Genomic DNA, 19,672 nt, shown 5'->3' with positions numbered 1-19,672 from the left:
AATTACACAGTGGATATTGGCAAAAATAATTTCCTGATGCTTTTTGTAAGTCCATTTCCTATATGGTATTATGCACAATTTAATTCACCACACAGAACAGCAAGAAGTTGTTTCATCACCTTCCTGTGCACATACCTATTCAGAAGCAGCAGATTTAAACTAATTTCATTTTACATCTTAATGTCACTCCTAAGCTAACAAAAGGAATAAAATTATAAAAAACATTGCTTTCTATACACAAGTCAGTACACAAGTGAAAATGTGTTACTAAAAACACAGTTGGGCTGTCTGTTTCTCCTGTAATGGTCAGTTGATGTATCCCATTCCTTACTGTCTGGATTTTCCTTCCTCAGCAGAACTTTGGGCCAAAAACTTACTTTTTCTTAACTCAAATAAATCATTTCAAAATGCCAGGTGTTGCAAGCCACATACTGGGCAGGTATGATAGAGCTCATACAGAATACACAAAACATTAACACTTGTAAAATAAAGATGTAAAACTTATTATTGCTTTCCATTGCTTCCTCTAAGTTAAATAGGAGTTGCAGGTACCAGAAGGATTCAGAGCTTTGGTGAGTGAGACACAGAACAACCTATGCACTTCTCAAATGAAGACAAGACAAACAAATAGATGATAAGCATGCTTATCCTTGGGGGCAGGTAGCAAGTTGAGCATGTTTTGCATAAACTAGTATTTTCAGTGTTTATAGAAGTCATTAATTAGTATTTACAAATAATGGTGTCTAGTTAGCGTGTCTGAACCAACTTTTAAATTTGTATATTGTGATGTAGGGACAACATACAATATGAAACCATCTCTACTCCAGTGCTAATAACTAATATAACTTTTTAAAGTGGTAAATATCATAGTGCTCAGTAATTAGAAATTGCCTATACCATTATATCTCTAAAGTACTCAAAACCTAGGAAATTGTATCTAGCAGAAAAGCCTACATGAGGAACTTCTGTAAGTGTGAAGTCAAGTATTTGAAAATTAGGAGATTACAGACAATTGTCATTATAGCCTTCATGAGTTCTCTTACTCATCATCTTTAATTGCATGTGAAAAAATGAGGATGGATGTGGAATGGAAGGAGAGTAAAGGCAAATAATATTAGATATAAGCCTAGATTCTATCGCAATGGATGGTCTTTAAGTGTACAAGAAGATTGGCTCTGACAGAAAGATGTTCATCATAACTTTATCTGAGATGGAAAAAGAAATTAGAAGTGTCAAATCCAATAGAGCATACAAGGCCAAAGTAATGCAAAAAACCTATATTGTACATTGTACCAACATAAATACATTTATTTATACATCTGAACAAATATTTGGTTTATACATTATTGTCTCTCTGGCAGATGTGCTTCAGATGATGGGGCGTGCTGGCAGACCACAGTTCGATGACCAAGGAAAAGCTGTCATTCTAGTTCATGATATTAAGAAAGACTTCTACAAAAAATTCCTTTATGAACCTTTCCCAGTGGAATCAAGGTAAAGATAATCAAAAAAGCTGATCAAACTATAAACAATACTATAAATGGGGGATAGAGGAAATGGAAACAAAATCCCCTGTGCTGGATAAGTCCTAAATACTGGGGTCAAGAGGAAAACAATTTAAAAAAATAAATTACCCATCTTTATGTAGAAAAATCCTTTCTTCCATGAGTTTTGAAGCACTGCTGAGCTCATCAGTCCATTCCCAAATAATAGTACAAGTGCCTCTCCATTTCTGGATGTTGTCTCAGACATGTGAAAGCACAAACTATTCTTCAAGGGCAGTGTTTAGGACAACTATCCATGATCCTTAGAACCCTCTTTGAAATTCTGTGACAAGTTACTAATAGGAAAAAAAAACAAGGTGAGTTTCTAGCACTTTTACCTAGAGTATTTGTATCATTGTAGCTATCACATTCTTGAAAGTCTCAAAAGTTCAAAAGTTCAAAGTTCAAGTTTACATGGTGTAAACTCTTAGTAATACAGTTTTAACATATCTTTCCCTATTAAATTGAAAGATTTTTGTGAGAAGTGTAGAAACAGCACCTTTTTGTAGCCTCTTGGAACCTAGTTGATGCAAAGTTTGCTGTCCAACGTAATGTAATTTGTGCCTTGATTTTGATCTTTTTATGTGTTTAATTGTTCCGTGAGAAGCCAAACTAGTTACATTGGTCTTCTGTAGAGGAATGTTTCATGGAGCAATGCTCAGACATCTAATAAAACATGAATATTACTGAAAGCTTTTCTCAGTGGTGAAGAATTCACAGTATTGTTCTCCTAAGGAAACTTTATCCCTCAACATAAGTGATAATGGGACCTCTATCTGCTCAGGGAACTTGTTGAAGTTTGAGAGTGCAATCCACCTTTGAAATGTAGCTGAAACAGGCTGGTGTATTTGAAAGTTAATTTCTGTGGTGCACAGACAGACATACAATTTATGCAAACAAAGAATGTGAAAACATACACTTCATTTCCTTAGGAAACCACACCTTTTTGAATGTAGAAATTGCACTTAGCACAAAAGTCTAGGAGGTGAACTTCTTCCAAATGATAGCTAATAAGTGAAAAGAGTGGTGTGATTATAATGTTGGTGTATCCAGACTGCATGGCATTAGCATAAACTAAGAAATATCTCTATTCCTTGGGAATTGGTGTTTCAAAATAAAGAAATCATATCTTCCATATGACAGTAGTAATCACATCTTCGTTCATGTTTGGAAGACATGAACATGAGAGACTATAAATATTCTGTGCTACTAGTAGCTAGCTCCATTCTTGTGTTTATATTTACTTTGTAGTTCTGATATATTCCATCTTTTATTATAAAAAAAGAATATTTGATAAATTTGCAGATGAAGAGTCACATATTAATAACAATCTTGTTAAGTTCCCTGTAGGCTGTGAACCACATAACTTAGGTATGTCTTGGTCTCTTTAATGATTAAGTATTTCATATCTTCAAAGATACTGGTTGGGATTTTTTGGGGTTTTTTTAGTTTTGGAATGCTTTCCCATCTGTTTTGCTAAAGAGCAGATTTATCAGCTCTTTGGCAAAATCTTTGGCAAATTTTGTGTAGTATTTCCAATTTATAAAAGTAAACTTCACATTTTTTAATTAACCTTTTTTCTAAAAGCCATTGTTTACATATTAATTGTAAGACTTGAGTACTCAACTTGTAACAGTCCTTGTGCTCTCCCTGATTATGGGCCTGAAACACAGCACATTAGAAACAAAGAAAATCCAGAATTCCATTATCATGGAATAGCTATTGAATCATCTGTCCAGCTTCTGTTGGACAATCTGTGTAGAATGCCTGCAGTTCTGACCCTCAGAAGCATGCAGTCACCAGTACAGAGCAGTAAAACATCTACTCATGCCAGATTATTCTTTACTTTTAGCAACAGGAAAAGAACATTGGGAGAAGAAAAAGGATATAATACAAGAAAAATTACATTGAACCTTAAGGATATTTGCTATTCTCTGATTGAACTCTAGCCAGACATGATCTCATTAGATATCCTAATGGAGGTCTTTGTTCTATTTAATGACTGAGTATTTTATTTTTTAAGAATCATTTTAAGCTGCTTTTTTTTTTTTCTGCTTCTGAGTTTAGATCTTTCTGGGTAAAAGTAGCTGCTTTTTTTGTTGTTGTTTTTTTTTTTTTAATGTTGGATGAAGATGAGGCAAAATCCAGGGGAAGCTGTTTTGATGTAATTTTAATAGCCCTGAAGTATTTGTCAAGTATTAGCTAAGCTATTGCCACTGTTTCATTTCCTGTTTGTCTTTCCATATGATTCTCTATTGGATTAAATCAGCATGATCATATGGTCAACATACAATATTCAGAAGTTACCACTGAGTAGCTCCATCTGAATGTGTTCCATGAATGATTTAAACTTGTGCATTCTTGGTCCAATCAAAAAATAATTTGAGCTTCATTCCACTATCATGTAAAGAAGATGACTGACCTTGCAATTACATTCCCCCTTCTTCCCCTCTTCCCTTTTACTGGAAGATAAATATATAATATTTTCAGATTAAAAGTAATAAACCTTTTAATGGGCAACTCTACAAAATATATTACCTGTCTTTGTGATTGTAAAGTCAGCTAAATCCTTTTGTTTCCTGTTCTTCAGCTTGTTAGAGGTGCTGGCTGACCACTTGAATGCTGAAATTGCTGCTGGAACTATTACATCTAAGCAGGATGCAATGGATTATATCACCTGGACTTACTTCTTCCGTCGACTTATAATGAACCCAACGTGAGTATACAATATAAAGACAATTTAATCTCAAGGTAACTTGAGGTTAGAGTTGATCCAAAGGTGATCCGCCTGCTGTTGGAGCCTGGAATACTTAACAACCTCCAGTGTAGGAGCATTGCTAGCCCACATGTGGATTAAAACTCGTGAGCACATATTTTTTATAAGTTTTACTCTAAATATAAATGCATTTTTTGGCAGATAACTTTACAATTTAGTTACAGCAATAAAATAACCTTATTGAGAGGGCTACATCAGCATCCCTAAAATAAAAATCCAGATTATCACATTCTTTCAGATATTGTATTTATAATGCAATACCTTTTTTTTAGCTACCACATTGATATGTTCTGCTCAGTTTTCTTTAGAAAATTTATTAAGACTTGGACTTTCCTAATAAATGAGAGAATAACTATCAGCTGTTTCTCTGTGATAACGTTTGCTTTCATTAGGATACTCTGGTGAAACCATGTGTGCAACATTTTCAATGATTGCTATCATCCTGCGTAGCTCCAGCTGGTATGCAGATCATTCTGAACTGTTCCACCAGTATAGCCTGCCTTTGCCACAAGATTGCTTTGAGTAAATGGTGTGTTACCTGTCATGTGATCATTCACCCACTAAAATAATGTGGCAAATAAAGAATTATCTGTTTAGATCACTAAATATTTCTAGATGTACTCCAGCGTGTTGTATTTCTGAAATCATGTTAATATCTATAGTATTTGGCCAGATTTTCTGCCAGGTACTTTATGGGCAAGTGCTACTGGGAGCCTGCAAGTGATAAAATAATTTCTGTTAATTCTTTTTAAGTCTTTATTAGTTTTTAGTTCTGTCTCTAGCCCTGTGCTGGGAGTCTCCCACAGAACAAACAGAATTTCCATCTAGTTTTCTTGGGAAATAAAATATGCAGAGCATTAGAACTGTAAATTAAAGAAAGACTTTTCAATTTTCTCACTTCATAACTGACACAATGCATGCAGATAGGGGGAGGGTATTTCACCTCTGAGAGTTAAATTATGATTTTTGAAATGTTAGACTTTCTACTCTTTTAGCATAAAAAATAAGTACTGTTACTTTAAAATGTCTTGCTCTTTAATTGCTTTGGTAAAGTGCTGTAGTTGATTTGGTTTTGGTAAGCTTTGATCATATGGTATTTGTGGTAGCTACATTTTTTTTAAGAAATAACATGTAGGCCAAAGGTTAGTGTAGAATATAGAAATATTGTTTGATTTAATAGGCAATTTCTTCCCAGCATAAAAGAAGATTTCCACTTGAGTATGAGGTTGGCATGTTGATTGGTATTTTTTCTCTCTAGTTTCTTTATTGTCATGAACACATGAAACACTCCAGCTAAATCTGGAGTTATCAGAATTTCAACTTCAAAGCAAAATTTATGCTATTCAGAGGTGGGAAGAAAATTGGGGGTGGGGGGTGGGAATAAAAAAAAAAGCACTTCATAATGAAATGTAGAGTCTTTGTAGTGAGAACCAAGATGAACAGATCTTGACTAGTCATGCCCATAATGGCAGGATAGGAATGAGTAATGAAGTTTCTAATGAAATCGGAGTCTTGCATTGGAACTTCAGCACACAGGTTGGAACAGTTGACAAGTTGAGCTCTTCATCCCCACAGGTACTGAGCATTCTTTCTGTGTTTAGTCATGCAGAGAAAAATTAAGGATATTATTTACTCTGTCAAACAGTTTGTCAAATCATTTCTAGATGCCAAGCACAAATATAAGGGATGTTCATGCATTCCATTCTTTGACATGATAAAAGTATTAAGATTCATCCAAAGTTACTAAACTTATTTAGTAGTTTTCCTGGACCTACTATCTGTGGTATTTTCAGACCTCCTGAAAGCCAAGCAAGCAGTTCCAGTGTGGTCAGTGTGAATGAGATACATCCAAGGAAAACTGAAGAGTTTTACAAAAAGAAGTCAGTGATTGTTGAGATAACTCTGAATATGTTGCATTATGGTAATGGAGTTTACTGTGCCATAAAAGAGCATATGAAATCACTGATATTATCAAACAAAAAATATTAGTGGCTCTTAATAATCTAAATATTTTAGTGTTTGGTGGGTTTTTTTTTTAAAAGAATAGGAGCACAGTTGCTGGTTTTTGGTCTAGATGGTTATGCAATACCCATTCCTTGTCACTTGACAGAAATGTTCTTTCTCATGTCCTGTCCCAAAGCAATTTCGTTGACTTTCTCTCCACTGTGAAACAAGAACTATTTTCCAGACAGCAGGTGATTGTACCTTAGTGGTGAATAAGTAATTCCCATATGCATGATTAGTAAAATGCCTTGGGATTCTTTGGCATAGTCGTCATTGCACGTAGTGCTGTAAATCCCCAGAATAATGGGCTTAGATAATATGCAGAAGATTTATATTCTCATTTATTGCCAGTTTTAGCTACTTGTATATTAAAGCTGCATAAACAAACGTAGGATCATCCTTTTCCAATCCAGTATCATAAAATGCCTTACTGAATGCCTGCAATTTGTACTACTGAAGTAATGGTAATCTACCTTTGTTGTGAGATAGAGATCCAAGTATCTTTTTCCTCTAGGATCCAGGTTTCTTCTAAACATGAAGTCATCATGAAAGTTTTCCTGGCAAACTTGAGATAATTTGTTGAACTTCTCATGATAGTTGTTTTAATGGTGTGGAAAATCATTACATTTCATCAAACCATTTTAATTTTCTTGTTTGAAAAGCCCCTGCATTTCAAAGCATGGGTTTTAACTGTCTAGATAAGAGGTATAATGGAGTTACTGCTTTGGGGAAGGAGAGTAGCTGATTGCTGGTTTTGTTCAGATGACTAGTCACGCTCATCCTGTTCAGGAGATGACACGTGAATGACAGGGGTGGTCCAAATGAAATGTTTCTCAAAGTGTTTCAGTCTCCATATCCAGAGTTTCTTCCCTGTTCTTCCCTTCCCTCAAAACAGTTCATCCTAAGTGCAGAGCTTTTCACAGTTTCTGTACTACATCAGCCAAGTAGTACAACAGGTACTCCTTTCCACATAGAGCTGTAGTCACTATGTTATTTACTTAGTCAAGGTCATATCACACAGATCAGCAAAGGGCCCTGGTCTTTGAAAGAGGCTACTTTGACAGGCTCATCTATCTCCATTCCTTGGCTGAAATGCCTTGGGTGTTTCATTCTTTTACCCTTATAAGAGATTATAATTGTGACTTTCGATAAAAGAGAAATGTCTATGAGAAATATTTTCTGTAAATCGGGTTATGATGTTTTCCAGATACATGTGCAGTAAAAGAGAAATAGAAATTTACAACATATGTAAAGTTAAGCAGAGTCAGCTTTCATTTGGAAAGCTGATTTTTAGATATCCTAAGAGCACACATCACATCACTATTAAAATGTGCGTGGCATTTATGTATTTATATGTGAGAGTCCATCTGTGTACATGTGCACACTTACAAAAGCAGTTTCTGTGTAAATTCCTTCTGAAAACCTGAAAAAAATATTTTATTATTTCATTCTGAGAATTATTATTAAGAGATTTTTTTCCCTTGATATCAGTTTTGCAAAGTTTTTTTGAATGGATGAATAGTACTGCATAAATTATAGTCTCAGACTGATGATGCCCTTATCATACATTTATGCTTTACTTTAAATTTCATTTTCTCATTATGATTAGCTGAGCATGTGAATAAAACATATGAATACAAATTATGGTTATATACTGGTCCAATATATTTTCTGCTATTATGGTGACAGGTAATATCATGGTAGAAGGCAAAATGAAATACTTATGTATTTCAGTGACATAATCACAGTTATTCAGAATTTTAGGGTTAATTTGGAAGTGTGTCAGAAGGGAGATTACTGAAGTTAAATTAGCTAAGATAAGAGATAAAATGAAAAATTTTTGACAGTAGCTAAACTAACAGAAGCTAGAATGTGCAAATATATTGTATATCAGTGATTACTATTAACCCTATTTTCAATTGGTAAACAGATATTTTACAAAGGACTTTGCCAGAGCACTCTTCCTTTTACAATGACATTTAGACCTGTATGTATGTACTGATACATATGCATGTATATACATTTAATAAACAACAACTATAGACATTATTATGAATTTATTAACAAGAGTTTGTTCTTTGAAATTATTAGGGTCACATTGATGTGAAAAGTACAGGAATGTATTTCACAGTATAGTTTTACCAAATATTCAGACAAATAAAGACTTGCTGAGTCTGTCAGACAGGGAAGCCCCAGGCTGCTGAGTTTTTGAGCTGCCTCTTGCTTCCCAGTCTGCTGCAATCTTAGGTGAAAATACAAAGCTGGAGGCTCCACATCTCTCCATCCAGAAAGAAAATTCACATAATTTTCTTCCTACTTTTGATATGGTTTATCTGTAAAAATTATCTTTTGGAATATATGGTAGGAAACAGGAAAATTTTATCAATATGTGAGCAAATTTATATTTGGCTATGACCTCTCATCTCTCATGAATGCATCTTGGGAGATAAACTGTTTTGCAAATGTTATAATTAGAAGCACTGATGTGGGGGTAAATACTTCGCTGATGTCAGAGAAATTGAACTTGGTTTTGTTCCTCTTAAATGACCACAATGTTGAGTATACTAAAATACTTTTAATACTAAAAGTTGATTAAAGATAGCAATGTGTCTATTTCTCCTACCTGGTATACGCAAAGATATGGATACAGGTATGCATGATAGAGGTAAAATACAGGGTGGCATTACTGTCTGCAGCATTTGTCCACTCTGTAATACCTTTTTGCAAGCCAGTCACAGACTCCAGAGTCAGTCAGTAATGTCTTAACAACAGAACTGAGCTGGTACTTAAGGTCATATCTCTCTCTGGCTATGAAGATTCATCAGTTGTGCCATATACTCTGTACCATTTCCATGGTGCTATTTGAGGATGGCAGCTGCTGAAGCTGATGAAAGTAAATATAAATGATGACTGCAGTAACGGGACTTAGAAAAAATTACTATCTATGCTCCCCCATACTTATTAACAAAATTCTGCTTTCAGAACGGTAAAATCTCAAAAAGCACACTTTCTGGCTATCAAGTGTGTGCTGTGGATTTGCTGTTTTGTGCATTTGTTTCAAAAGACTTACTGACTAGCAAGTTTCTTCTTTCATATTTTTTGGCTGACTCTTGTCACCGATTTTCATTATGTGTGTCACTATTACCACCGTATAATCTGAACATAAAAAACATGGTCCTGTAACAAATTACTCCACAGCATTGACAGTTATAGCAGGACCATTTCAAGGCTGATGAAAAATTTCCCAGAGAGATCTCAGGTCAGGTTTACATAAGCTAAACAGGAAATGATAGCCACCATTCACATTAAATCCTAAATGTTTTGTGTAACTTCATCTACATTTTATGTTCCTGCACGTCTCTCTGTCTCTCTCAGCTGATGAAATTCCACACTTCCTTAGATTAGAGAATAAGTTCATGTTTCACAGTTTGTTGTTCTTGCTAAGCTCTACAAGGTTTTGGGATTTAAAATATGTTATTTAATAGACAATAAAATGTTCCTTCAGCTTTTGATTGTTTAAATTTTACATACTTTGTAAATTTTTATGATACCTAAGGGTTTGTTACTGCTTTTTCCCTATGGACTACTAATGGAAGTTAGCCTGTCTAGCCCATGTGCTAGATGCTGTTAGGATAAAACTGCCTTTGACTTTCACACCTCTCAGGGGACAAGTAATTGTTGTGTTCAAACAGCCTGTAATTGTGATCCCGCTGGCTTTCTCAGTACGCTTCTGGCTATTAGAATCATTAAACAACTCAGCACCTGTTAACAGCATTGTAAATATTCAACCCTGCTTGTGTGCAGGTTGAGTCCAATATAGGAGAAGGCTTACAGAGCCCAGCCTCATAAATTAGAGCTTCTGACAAGTCAATTATTGTGAAACTGGGCTTCACTGTGAAATAAATGAAATGGTGTGCTGATAAAAAGGTAGGCTGTCTGTTTATAGCTAAGGGGAACTAATGACTAGATGATTCAATGCAGTGAGCATGAAACTGCATTGTTTTTATCCTTTATCTGTAATTAAATAGTTCGGCAATATTGCTTCATAGAGGAACTCACGTATCATGCAGTTTTCATACTTGGAACATACCAACATGCAGAATTCAACTTGCATTTATTCCTGAGCATTGAAATCTAATGTCATGATACCTCTGTTTCCACTAATGATTTTAACAGTCTTTCAAGATGAATGGCTTTGATTTTTATTAGGGGGGAAATGTGCTGAATGACCAAGAAGCTCCTGTGGGTGTGCTCAAAATTATATCTGCCTCATTACAGATAGTAGTTAAAACATACTGGTACCACTTCACTCAAGATTACAAACCATTTAAGACTTTTCTTTACATTGTTTTATTTCCACTAGGCAGTGACATATTCACTCCTTTAACAACAAATTACAAAGCTGCAAATTTAAAATTCACAAAAAAATTTAAAAGATATTATAAATTCCTTTATGACGATTACTTTGGTTAACTGCAGTGAAATACTGCAAATCAGTCAAAGAACAAGAGCACAAATATGTTTGAATTGGTGTCTTAAATTACATTATCAGGAAAGAATTTCAGTGTATTGCCCTTGTTCCTTTTTTTTGTTTTATCAGTATGCATCATGAATGTTATGGTACTACAAATAAAGGTGCTGAAATTATATGGTGGAAGTCTGAATACCGTGACAACAAAGTGCTTTAATTATAAACATTTCAGAAGTATTCTATTCAATTTAGAGAGAACTAATAAAGACTCATTAGTGGTTTATGGTTAATTATTAGTGGTTTTATTTCTATAAAATAGACATTTTTTTCACCTCCTTAAACAATTTATTTAGCTAATTTGCTCAATTATTTTCAGAAGGTAAACAAAATATGACAAAGTAATTCCTGTTAATAACCAGAAAATAAATGTGATTGGTGATGTCAGGCAAATAAAATGAGCAGATAGAAATTTTGACCATTTTATACTATTGCTGTATCACTTAATTTAAAAGGACACTCATGAAATTTAGGTTGCATCAAAAACACTATTAGAATAATTTTTCAACAAATGAGTTTTCTTTGCATGAGACTTATAATATGTAGCTGACTACTACATAAAACATTGAAGTCAATACAAATATTTCTGTGTAGTTTGGTTTGGTTTTGGACAATAGGTGTTTTGTAAGTTTAAATTTGTTAATCTTTATAAAAGACTGTGTTTAATTGAGATCATATCAGCATGGACCCATATAAAATGTCACAGAGTTGAATACTCCACTGCCATGTACCTATGCTTTGTTGTTGCCTCATGTAGCTGGCTGGTATCAGAACACATTTTTTAAAACTTTTTCTTATGATAGTACTGGTTTACTCCAACTTTACCCAATTATAAGTGAACATTCAAAGCTTCAGAGAATTAATCCTATAATTTGGAATTAATAGCAAGAGGAAAATATCTGGACGTTACAATACTGCTATTTAGCATTCAGGCTTTTTTGGTTATGCTACTACTGTTTAAAGAGATGTATAGTAAAAACTTTAAGAAAATAATAAAGCAAATCAGATTATGTAAATTAAGCAGTTATGTAAATTTTTGTAGCTTATAAAATTTTGTAAAATTTTGTAAAAAGTTTGTAGCTTATAAAATTTAATTCCTTCTTTTGAAATTTGCAAACAGCAGCATTACAGTAAATTATGCAGAATTTAACTCAGAGAATGAGATTCCTCTGCCCAAATATAACATCCACAACATCCACAACTGAACTGGTTGAGAATGGGATTCATCTGCCCAAATATAACATCCACAACTGAACTGGTTGCCTAAATTTTTCTTTTTTTAATCAGTGATTGCATTTCACTTCATCCTGAAGTAGATATTTAAAATACTTCAGATGAATAGCATTCTGCAGGTGCACATTTCTTTCCTGTGACAGTGAAAAGAGTTTAAAAAAACTAACTCAGTTGCAGCAATAACTTTGTAAAATTGGCTAAAATTAATCTCAGCATGCTCTTTTGCAGCCTGTTGTTCACCTGCACAAAATAGCATTGAAAGAACCCACTCTTGTTTGCAGTGGGGTTGTTTCAAGTGGGAATGCTGAGTACATCATAACAGTAGTAAATTTTAGCGAAGCAAGGTAGGTGGAACAAAGGAGCATCTTTCATCATTGCACAATCTCAGTAGTCTATTTCTGCCACAGTATTTGACAGAATTAAATTAGCAATAACTACCTTTTTTATTCTGCTTTTTAACAATTCAGTAAATCATAGGATTTTATGTTTGTTTTAATTCTGCTTTGAAATTGCATGGTTTAATTACTCTGGTTAAATTCAAAAATTTCAAACTTTCTAAGCATGCTCAGTTTTTCTTTATTAATTGAACTTAGTTGTTACTTTCTGATCTGGTGCCTTTACTGAATATAGGGATACAAGTCCTTACTGCATTTTTATCTGGAGTAAAAGTTCTCACTGAAATCATGTTGGTTTATATGAGTAAAATCTTATAATACACCTCAAGCTCTACAGTTACGGAGTGCAAAATTCAGTCACTGTGTCTTTTTTATATGCTAACATAAAAAGAAAATATATTTTGGCCTACTTTATAAGCATTTTTCCTTCATACAGGGAACTAATCCATTGTGATGATATAGTTTACCTAAACATTTTGTCTGATGGTGAGCATGTGAAGGAACCACATTAACAACCCTATTCTGGTTGTTAGCAATTCTAACTTTGAGAATAAAATGTCACAGAAACACAACAACACCAACCTTTGGATTGGTATAAATTTACTTTTTCAGGAGATGTCACTATATGCCTAGTTGTTTTACTTTCAGACTTGCAGGATGTAAGAACAGTTGCTCTCCTAGGTGGGTGTTCTTCCTTCGTCTTGAAGTTAAAATGCTGTTTGTTACTTTTGTTAGGATTGCTTGTTCACTTTGACACTTATCAGGAAATTGTACCTTTGAAAGCAGGAAAATTTTCCCACTAACATAATAGAGTCAGTCCAGTTATGTTTCTATCAATCTTTCTATCTTTCTATCTTTCTATTGATAAATAGATGGACAAATTCATATCTTTCATATGTACATGCTTGTCTTATGTTGGTTACTCCCACAAACCATTTAAAAATCATGGATTTCTTGTGAATCCTTATAAAGTACTGTGTTTAATTGTTTAATATGGATATTTGCTGTTTCATGTGTATATTGTAGAAACATTGTATGTTTTCCTTGAAGACGCTGTTGTTAAAAATCTTCAGACTGTAAAAAATATTCTTGTAATGCATTTGCTCTCATTTTATCTAGTTACTATAACTTGGATGATGTGAGCCATGACACTATGAATAAGTACCTCTCAAGCCTTGTTGAGAAATCCCTGTTTGATTTGGAAGGCTCCTACTGTATTGAAGTTGGGGAGGTAAGACTAATCTGTGCTTTAGAAGATTCAGTAAGATACACACTCCTAGAACCTGTGAACAGCAAGATGCATGCTTCTTGATGGGAGATGTTAGAGTTTGTGTGTGGAGCTCTTTGTTAGACTTAGGTTGAAAACTCTTCTGGCTAAATTATAATGCTAAATTGTTTTTTGTGTTCTCTCTTAAAAGTTGTCTGAACATGTTTCACAGTTGTGTAGGAATACATTATACTGAACCACTTGGGAGCTCTGTGTGTTTGATTCTTCTTCTAACAGGATAATCGCAGCATTGAGCCGCTGACGTACGGCCGTATTGCCTCCTATTACTATTTGAAGCACCCAACTATTGGGATGTTCAAGGATCAGTTGAAACCTGAAAGCAATATTGAAGAATTGCTCTTAATTCTGACAGTAAGTGCTGATATTTCTTAAAAATACATTTTTTCATTCTTAAAAACACAAGTACGTGAAAAAACACACAAAATAAAGAAGACCCTTTCTCCCCAGTCTCTAATTTAATTTTTTATTGTTTTGAGAAACATACCTGAATAATTTTTGCTGTTTCAAGTGTTTCATGTTATATGAAACTTTCATGTTACATGAAAGTTACTTTATACACTTTTTTCTCTTCTTGCATCCCTTTATAATGTGCAGGATCTGTACAAATCTGATATTTGTCTTTTCTAAGTTGAGTATATTACTAAAATGCCATAAGAATGACTGCTTACACTAAATCTGTAGCAGGACCATCACTTTGTCCTGGAAGATACAGCAGCTTTAAGGAGCAGGGGAAACATACAGGAAACACCTCTTTCTTAAAATGTCTGCTTTCCCTTTTCCCAGCTACCTCCCAGTCCTTGAGGTCATAACCTGCAATAGGAGCATCTCCCATGGTCAGTCTAGAGGCTGTTTAACAGAGAAGTGCAAGGCCAAGGACACCGTGTATGAAGCACTGTGTTAGTTATTACATTCCCATAAAAGAATCAAAGTTTACTCCATTTTCCTTTTTAAGTACTTACATAGTTATAACTACAGATTTTCCTTTTCAGCATGGTGTAATTCTACTTGTACAAATCTATTTCAAAACAAGAAGTGCCTGAATATTATCCAGGAAAACTTATTTCTGCCCCTATATGATTATAGTCTCTGTTACATTAAAAACATTATACAAGTGGCCCAAATTCAATAATATTCTGATTTCTAAGGGTTACCGTCAAAATTTGAAGTCCTCTCTTACAGTAATTATATATTTTACTTTTGTATTAATTATTGTTTTAGCATGCTGCCAAAATTTCTCTGAGGAGAAACACAATAAGTTAAAATAATGCTATTCAACAGTTAGCAACTCAACAAAACCTGATCAGCATTTTATGACACTAGGAAAACTACTTTTCTAGTACAGAGACTTTTCTTCCTGATAAATTTAAAGCACCTGCTGCAAACATTCAGAGTGTTACAGCTCAGAAATAAAGTCCACAATAATCTTTTGTAATGGAAACTGTTAGACAGCCTAAATAAGGGAATTGCTATCACTGACCCTGCAATATCTGTTGTTCTGCTGCCAGAAAACATTGCAATTACACTAAATGAAATTCAGTGTATTCGGGTGAATTCAAAATAGTAATCATCTGCAATACGTAGGTATGCTGTATGTAAAATAATTGAAATTTTAAGAAATACCCACATGTGAACAGAAGTTAACTAATACAATGTTGAGTATTCAAGAAGAACGCTTTACTCCAACTGCTGTCTCTTTAAAATCTCCTCTCTAGTGAAAATTTTCTGCACCTAGACATGTCAGGATTCTTTTTTTTTTTTTAAGAAAAATTTGGGTAAGGAAAGTTTAAGAATATTAGCAGAGATGGCATTTCATAACTGCCTTAGCTGATGAGCGGGTATGGAAGAGGAATAATGGAAGAAGAACATAGTGCTGCCTGTTTGAATTTGCCTGTTTGAACTGTGTGCATTCGTGAATTGCAAAAGTAACTGGCAAATATTTCTATTGCAGATGAAATTTAGGACCCTAATGTTGGGTAGAGATTGTAAAATCTTGAGTTCTTTAATCTTGCTTTAATTTTTTCTAATTTTTCATTTCCTGATAATAAAGTTTTATAAATTAACCATTTACAATATCAAGAAGAACAAGACTAAAAATAAAATTGCTTAGGGGTCAAAATGCACCACATGTATCAATTTTAAAGATGAAAAGGATTTACAAGTGCTGGATGCCATTAGAGCTGACAGTTCCTGCTTACTTTTTTATGTGGATGTTGAGTCTCATAATTACTAGTGGAACTACTATTCTGTCTTGTTGAAGGTGCAAAATGAAAGGTTTTTTTTCAATCTGATTTAGTGTTGAAAAGAAATGCCATTTCAATAGTTACTGCCAAGGATTTTTTTTTTCCCCTAAACACTGCATTAATGAGTTTTATAATTACAGCAGTTGCTTCACACCTCTATTGTTAACCAATGACATTACATCTGCCTCACTCCACTGTTGCCCTCCTCCTTCTTATTCAAGCATTTAGCGGTTTTGGCAATAGGGAATTACATGGCATGGGGTAAGTACTCTAATTAGGTATAAGTGAAAATCCTGAGGGAAAAGGATGTTTAAAAAGTAATTTGAAGAATCTCTTAATGATGCTGAAACTGAAAGCTGTAGCTATAGCACAAAAAGGCCTGTTGCCATTACAAAAATAATTATAATTGTGATTATTCTGCTGATCACTGTTTTAAAGTTTCACATTTTGGATTGTGGTTTTTAAGAATAACCATTCAAGCCTTTTTCATGCACTTGCTGGATTTCATAGATGTTACACTTATTATTTGATGGAGTTTTAACCAAGCTTGCAAACCTTTAGATATTTACAAGTTTCTGATGTATACAAGGAAGGCAGACATGAACAATATGAAGAAAGTAAATCCTGATTTTAATTTTTTAAACAGGATATATATACCACATATATAATTAACTTGGAGAGTAGCAAAAGTTTGTTTAAAACAAACCATGGAAAAATGCAAGATTTTATTCAAGAATTCAGAAATTTAGGATTGTATTAAGGGGGTTAAATCTGAGGATTTTATTAAGGGATTTTGAGTTTCAGATTGCTATTTTTGCATGCTGTATGGAAGTGTTCAAACTTCAGGGTTGATCACCAGTGAATGATCAAGGAATCCTTACCACTCACGTGAAAAAGTAGTTGTGAGTCATCCAGTTTCTAGTGTTGCTGGATCTCTCAAAAAAGTCACGTAATAGCAGAATTTGTTTTCATTTAGTGGAAGACCACTCATTGTCTTCTCCAGTATCTGTTCTTTTCTCTGTTTTTATTTTACCTTTTCAATTTGGTCATCTGTCAGAATTTTACAAGATCAAATGAAATTTTTTTCCCATTCTGGTGTAGGGGTTGAGTTTTTATAACATGAACAGGAGCATAGGACATGGGAACAGCCCAACAGTAATGTTGGAAATATACAGTAATGAGTGATTCAGATAGGTGGGCGAAAATTTCCTTGTGGTTTCCCTGCTCCTCTCAGTAAATCTGTACCTGACATGTTTGAACTGTCTTGGGTTTGCAGTTAGCAGGTAGAACTTCACATTCAGTTATTTTTGTCACTGGCTTGTGCTAGTGGACCAATATTTTTTTTTTCTGAGAGAAAATGTTTGATGTTTTTCCATAGAGCTTTCTTTAAACCTTTCCCAACCATGCTTAGACAGTAGAAATCCAAATGTGCTTAATCACTGTTGAGTTATGGTGCTTCTTGCATTAAGTATTATTGATGAGAAAGTGTTCATGAATTATTACTGGCAGGCTGGATTTCCCTGAGGTGCCTAAAGACTGTTTCCTTTAATTCTGATAGTTAGGTGCAGAGATTAAAAAAGAGGTCTAAGTAAAAAACAATGATAGATACTTTAAGGTAATTCTTTTCTTTTTCTCCACAAATGTTTTTTAAATCAAATAGCAGTTTGTTATACCTTGAGGAAAGAAAGTCTGTCTTTCTGATTGATCAGGGCTGTGACACCTAGATCCACTAGTTTCATGATTTTTGGTGATCTTTAACTTATCTTGTTATCTGGTTAATATTTAAACAAAAAATTTGTCATGCCAGACAGTGAAGGGGAGAACATAATTCCCATCTTTCATCCCTTATTTTATCTCCATGTTGTCCCTGATTTTTTTTTTTTTTAAATTCTGCCTACAAAAGAGAACTGGTTGGTTTTTATGTGCCTACTGCTGTCTTTCATGTAAACTGTTAATAAGAGAGAGGGGTTTTTTCTTAGAAAATGGAGCTTAGAGAGAGAATATGGTATTTTTGTTATAGTGGGGCAGCCGTGTCTGTTTTTCTGTGCTACAAACATGGACATAGAACTTTGATCTCCACATGCCTTTTCCCTTTACTTCTTTCTGAAAATAGATATGGTGACACTGACTTGTATTAGACTAAGTAATTTGGAACTGAGCAGAAAATCTGTCATTGTTGGAGTCACAGACTTGGAAGGTTTAAGGAGGAAGTTCATTAAACAGGCACTCTATTCAAAATACATAGATAGCAAATGAGTAGAGTTATTAATCCCTTATCTGTCTTTCATTAGCTGGTAGGTATTTGTACTATGAGAACCTAGATAACTCAATTAACCTGTAGCTTTTTTTCCTCTTCATCATTGTTGGCAATTTCTATTCCAACCAGGGAAATATGCAATTCTTTGTGAGCATTTACACTCAGTCTAAAATAATTTTATTTCTGTATAGAGATTCTGTTGCTGATTTGGTCTCCCGTGAAGGGGCCACAAAGGTTTTTGACTCGGTGATAAAACATCTTTTCAACAGGTCTCCAGTTAAACACTAGGGAAGGAGGAATTAATGCCTTACAAAAATACTGTCAAAAAAATAAGCTAACGTGATCTGGTTTGTTTAGTATTTTCCCTGCAAGCCAAAGCAGAAACATTGCTTTTAGGAATTTTTAAGATATTATATAAAACAAGTTCTCTGTTCTTTAATCAGATCACTCTTCCTAAGTCAGTCAGTGTTTACAGTTAGTGTAAAATTACATTTGCTTTTAATTTCAAAGGAAGTAAAGGTGCTACCATTATTTTTTTCCAGGCATAAAAGCACAGAAAAACTATATTCATTAAGTTATTCTTTTTGAATATGGCATTTCAGTGTCAACAATTGATTTTATAATGTAAAATTTATGTCAGATGGAAAGCAATGTATTACATGCTAGCCTTTAAAAAACTTCCATGTCTGATTTTGCATCTATGGTACACTCAATAATATGAGCATCAGTGCTATGGCCTCAGCCATTATTCATATTTCAGTAATAGAAGAAATATTTTCATATATTTTTAACAGAAGAAAACTGTTTCCTCTTACAATTAAATCTTTTCTTTACAATAAATCTGTACTAAGGACTGTTCAATGCATAAAGTTCACCCTAAACACAGACATTTCCTGCATAATTGACTTAATTTTTTAATAGTTCATATTCTCTGGATTTTAACATGTTAAAACATTTGTGCTTCATTTCCCATTTGAATCATCTAGATGATAGCACAGTGTGTTTAATAGTTTAAAATTGAAAATTATGTTGGGATTCATGAAAATAAAACAAAATTCTACAGTGTGTTTTAATAACATCCAAATTTCATCATCTATACCCAGGATATTCAAAAATATCTTCTACTTAACAGAAAAAGTACTTATATGGATACTCATACACACAATTAGTCTTGATTTTTCTCTGGTCCCAGTAGATGGAGCAGTTTTGAATGTTGCTGTAGTACTTGAATTTAATAATTTTTTTCTAACATCATGATACAACTAGTTCCTGATCTTCTTTTTCCAAATGATTGTTTGAGCTTTAGTTTGAAGGCATAATATGCTGGTTGCCTTTCCATGAAAGCACAGTCCATTAGTAAATCAAGGTAACAATGCCCACCAGTGACAGCGAACTCAGCACAGCAAA

The 19,672-nt window shown here is 33.9% G+C and overlaps 1 protein-coding gene across 2 annotated transcripts in view; it reads left to right on the top strand.

Annotated features, from left to right (window-relative positions):
* The window catches only part of ASCC3 (activating signal cointegrator 1 complex subunit 3), a 250,692-nt gene that overhangs the window by 196,608 nt on the left and 34,412 nt on the right, over positions 1-19,672 (top strand). For both annotated transcript variants that reach the window (XM_072926725.1, XM_002196594.7), the window contains exons 33-36: positions 1,362-1,494; positions 4,135-4,260; positions 13,600-13,711; positions 13,985-14,119. In XM_072926725.1, coding sequence (XP_072782826.1) covers positions 1,362-1,494; positions 4,135-4,260; positions 13,600-13,711; positions 13,985-14,119 — 506 coding nt within the window. The remainder of the gene's footprint in view (positions 1-1,361; positions 1,495-4,134; positions 4,261-13,599; positions 13,712-13,984; positions 14,120-19,672) is intronic.

The sequence above is a fragment of the Taeniopygia guttata genome, chromosome 3, assembly GCF_048771995.1.
Source record: "Taeniopygia guttata chromosome 3, bTaeGut7.mat, whole genome shotgun sequence".
NCBI classification, from domain to species: domain Eukaryota; kingdom Metazoa; phylum Chordata; class Aves; order Passeriformes; family Estrildidae; genus Taeniopygia; species Taeniopygia guttata.
The sequence above is the reverse complement of the archived record's forward strand: the minus strand, read 5'-3'. Positions and strand labels throughout refer to the sequence as shown.